This window comes from Cryptomeria japonica, chromosome 8 (genome assembly GCF_030272615.1).
Source record: "Cryptomeria japonica chromosome 8, Sugi_1.0, whole genome shotgun sequence".
NCBI classification, from domain to species: Eukaryota; Viridiplantae; Streptophyta; class Pinopsida; order Cupressales; family Cupressaceae; genus Cryptomeria; species Cryptomeria japonica.
In genome coordinates this window covers 450,183,280-450,187,451 of record NC_081412.1, presented here as the reverse complement: position 1 = coordinate 450,187,451, position 4,172 = coordinate 450,183,280, and the positions used below count along the sequence as shown (strand labels likewise).

The window sequence follows — 4,172 nt, the reverse complement described above, 5'->3', positions numbered from 1 at the left end:
AATATTTGTAAGATTGCCAACTTTTCAAAGTATAGAAAAACACCGATGCACTCTCAAAGTTAGTTATTCAAACCCATTTATTGACAATTTTATCAAGTTGCCAAAGAGCTGATGCATTCTTAAGCGAAAAGGTCGTTATTATTTCATCCATGATTGAGAAAAGTTGTGCAAGCTTCTGAAAGCACATATGCATTTTTCAAGGAAGAGTTAGTTATCATAACTGATTCTTATATTGCTTTGAAACTACATGCACTCAGTAAAACCAACTTGGTAACCATCAAGAAAATTTAAAGTGACAGTTGCGAAGCCGAGCTCTACAATCTTTGTCTCCATCCTCTCTGCCTGCGCAAAATGGAAGCTTTCGAACAGGCTACGTTCACTCATCAAAATGCCTCAAATCGATGTGATCTCATGAAATGCGATGACTGCAAGACATGCACAAAATAAACTTGGCGAAAATTCTTTAGAAACTTTCAAGCAACTGCAAATGTCGTGTTGAACATGAATGTAAAATGTGGAAGCATACACGAGGCATACGAGTTGTTTGACAAAATGACTCAACGAAGTGTTGTCTCATGGACTGCTATGATTGTTGCATATGAACAAAATAGCCTTGTGGAAAACTCTTTAGAGATTTTTAAGAAAATGCAGTTGGCAGATGTAGAGCTCAACTCAGCAACCTTTTCCAGCATCCTCCCTGCGTGCGCCAAAATGGGAGCCTTGGACGAGGGTATGAAAATCCATCGAAAAGTGTTTGAAGACGGATTTTCTTCAGATGTTATAGTTGTGACAACCTTGATAGACATGTATGCAAAATGTGGAAATCTACAGAAGGCACATGAATTGTTTGACGGTATACCTCAACAAGATGTGGTTTCATGGACTGCAATTGTCGCTGGATATGCACAGAATGGGTTTGTTGATAAAGCTTTGGAGATATTCAAGCATATGCAATTTTCAGGTGTAAAGCCCAAATTCAACAACTTCTGCCAGCGTTCCTCTACGCCAGTGCTAAGGTTCGAAGTAGGCTGTGAACATCCATCATCGAATGACTTAGTTGCTATTACCTTGGCCGATATGAATGCAAAGTGTGGAAGAATATAAAAAAAATGAATGAGTTGTTTGAGTTGCAGACTGCGCAAAATGGAGATGTTGAAAAAGATTTCAAAACTTTCAAACAAATGCAATTTGCAGAGGTAATGTCGCATTTCCCAATCATTTCGTAGGGCTCTTCACGTCTTCATAGCAATGTATGGTCATGCACTAAAGCATCTTCAAAGGAAAAACATCAAAGAAATGTGGTCTCATGACAACCAAAGATTGCAGGATATGCACAAATCGGTCTGTTAAAAGAAAGTTTTTAGAAATTTTCAAGTCGATGCAATTGGCGGGTGTAAAAACAAATTCTGTAACCTCTGCTAGCATCCTTTTGCCTTTGTTAAAACTGGAGTTTTGTAATAGCACAAGGAAAGAATGTAAGTATAGACAAGGTGAAGAAAAGGTTTCAAGGTGGCATATTAGTTTTGTCAACAAGTTGGTAACTCTTCCTAGGTTGCCAAAGTAAAGATTCTCACACATACCATAACGTCGATGAAGAGGGAGAACAAAGAGTGAAACATTGCCAATACTCCTTAAATTGCCTATGAAAGATGTTAGTTTTAACTATGTCCTAGCAATCAACATTGTCACCCAAGAATACAAAGTAAAGGAGAGGCATTGGTTGACATGTGTGTAGCATGACAAACATAGACATGGCATCATGAATTATTCAAAAGGATGCTTGAGAGAAACATTATTTCATGCTCATGGTATGGACACCCACTGAAGTACACCGGACAAGCCATGAAAGAATTTGCATAGAAAAAGATCCATTTGACAAATGCCTCCAAAACATGTCATCTCATGGAGGAAAATGAAATAATAATAGGTTGCACACAAAAGACATATTAGAATGAATTTAAAAGCTTATGAGAAGATATGTAAAAAAAATCCCAAAGTCAATTTTCGGAATCTTGCTGATGTGGAGATAAAGAGAAGTGCAGGAAGTATTGACAGAATGTGACAAAGAATGTATAGATGTATATAAATTTATCATTTAGCGAATACATTCAACTCTTCTCGCTTTAATGTCATGTTAAGATGGTTATGGGGAAATGTGAACAAAATATGCAATATTTTGAAATAAGTTAGTCACATTGATGCAAGACTCCTTGGTTTTTGGAAGGTGTATTCATGGAAGCAAAAGATGCTTAATGGGATAGTTGAAGCACATATGTACTTGAAGAAGATGTGTTGGCGAAAACTACTTCTTGATGTCAATAAAGATGAATAGATGATGAGACGGTCACAAAGATCAATAAAGAAGATGAAGATGGATAAGTGCCTTACATTGGTCCTAACTTTAATGTTTTAATGTTTCAAGTTGATCTTTGTAAAAGTGACCTAAGTCACTTATTGTAATTAAAGTTAGAATTTGGGCTTTTCTTTTGTGAAAGTTAGGTCAATCCTAACTTATTTGTAAGGGGTAGTTTTTCTAAGCATTGGATGAGGTAGTTATCCTAAGTTCTCATTTTGGGTAGTTTTTCTAAGTAGTTATTTCTTCCAAAGTTGAGGAAGTTATTTCAAGTAGTTGAGGAAGTTATAAAGTAGTTATAAAGGTGGTTAGGGTAGTTACCTCAGGTGGTTACGACTTCACCTTTATTTACCTCATTATTATTCAATGTAGGGATTCCACTTTTTCACAAGCTTTGTATGAGAGACTTGGATAGTATTATTCAAGAAATTAAGCAATAGAGATCAATTTGGATGTGTTTTCAACTTATTCTCATGGGTTATTATCAATGTTCTTATGTTTAATTGATGATTACCTAATGCTTTCCCTTTAACATTGAATGTGAAGGAGATTATTTCAAGTTGTGGTATCTCAAACTTGATTATATGGAATTTATTTTAAACTAGATTCATACCTTGTATAGCGTTCAATCTTTCTTTATTGTTCGTTCTTTAAATTTTCGAAAAATCCAAATACCCCCATTATATGAGGGAGCTGCCCCTCTCAAACGCAGAGAAGAATTACCATTCTTTTGTTTTTGTGATTCTTCAACTGTTGTGAACGCTTTGTTGCTAATTACAGGGCAAAACAGAGTTTTTCAAGAAAGTTTCTTAAAGCAACAAATCTGTTTACCAACAACTCTCAAACAATATGTATCTCAATGCACATAGGTTCACAAACATAATGATGGTGTAAGTACGAGATTGTTGGATAGTACAAGAGAAACTATCAAACATAACATACCACAAAAAATGCCCCAATGTACACCAACCTAAGACATACCAAGATATAGAATGACCGAGGTAGCCCTAGATAGGAGTAGTCATAGGACACAAAATGCAAATCAAAGTGAAAAGACCAATCATGCAAATGACATACACATGGGCAACTGATATCTCTCACTAAGAGTAGGATGAGGATTTGGGTAGATTGCCAGACATGGGAAGAATGCATCCTGATGGGCAAAGGTAACTGATAGTACAAAAAAATAGCCAATAGACCAGATGGATGGGAAAGCGTATGCGAATAAGAGTATCATTGTTGAGATTTGATAAGCATAATGTGGATAGGTGTTTAGTTGACGTGTAAGTCAAGAAAAAACTCAAATTGATAGGATTAGCTCAGAATATCAGGAAAGCTTAGTGTGATGGGATAAAAGATCAGTGTATTGTGACGATCCTTGTTCATGGTTCAGAGTACAATTCATCATCTCATGGTAGATGGGGGATGAATGTAAAGGATGTGAGTGGACTAATAAGGAGAAGGGTGTCTGCACAGGTAGGAAAGGGGATATGGATATGCATGAGTGAAAGGGATGCGAAGTGCAAGTGATGCAAGCAAGTGTAGATGAGTGTCCAAACATATGGTGGATCTGACTTATTTACCTTGATGCTTGTAAACAGGTTTTCACCAAGGTACTTGCCCATAGTGCCACAAGTGGTTTTCACCAATGGATAAATTGATTTTTTTTACCTTTTTTTTTTTGAGTTTTTTTGTATTTTTATGGTTTTTAGTTTTTTTTTATAATCTTTTTTCTATTTTTTTGAAATCGGTATTCTTTGAAGACTAGGCATAAAGCTTCTTCAAATGCATGATGTTCATGGGCTCATCTAATATATCT

At 36.0% G+C, this 4,172-nt stretch overlaps 1 protein-coding gene across 1 annotated transcript; it reads left to right on the top strand.

Moving 5' to 3' along the window:
* Positions 1–501: 501 nt before the first annotated feature.
* On the top strand, positions 502–1,104 carry LOC131052765 (putative pentatricopeptide repeat-containing protein At3g13770, mitochondrial). Its single transcript, XM_057987368.2, has one exon. It carries the CDS (start codon positions 502–504, stop codon positions 1,102–1,104), a length of 603 nt encoding a protein of 200 aa, XP_057843351.2.
* The last annotated feature ends 3,068 nt before the right edge of the window (positions 1,105–4,172 follow it).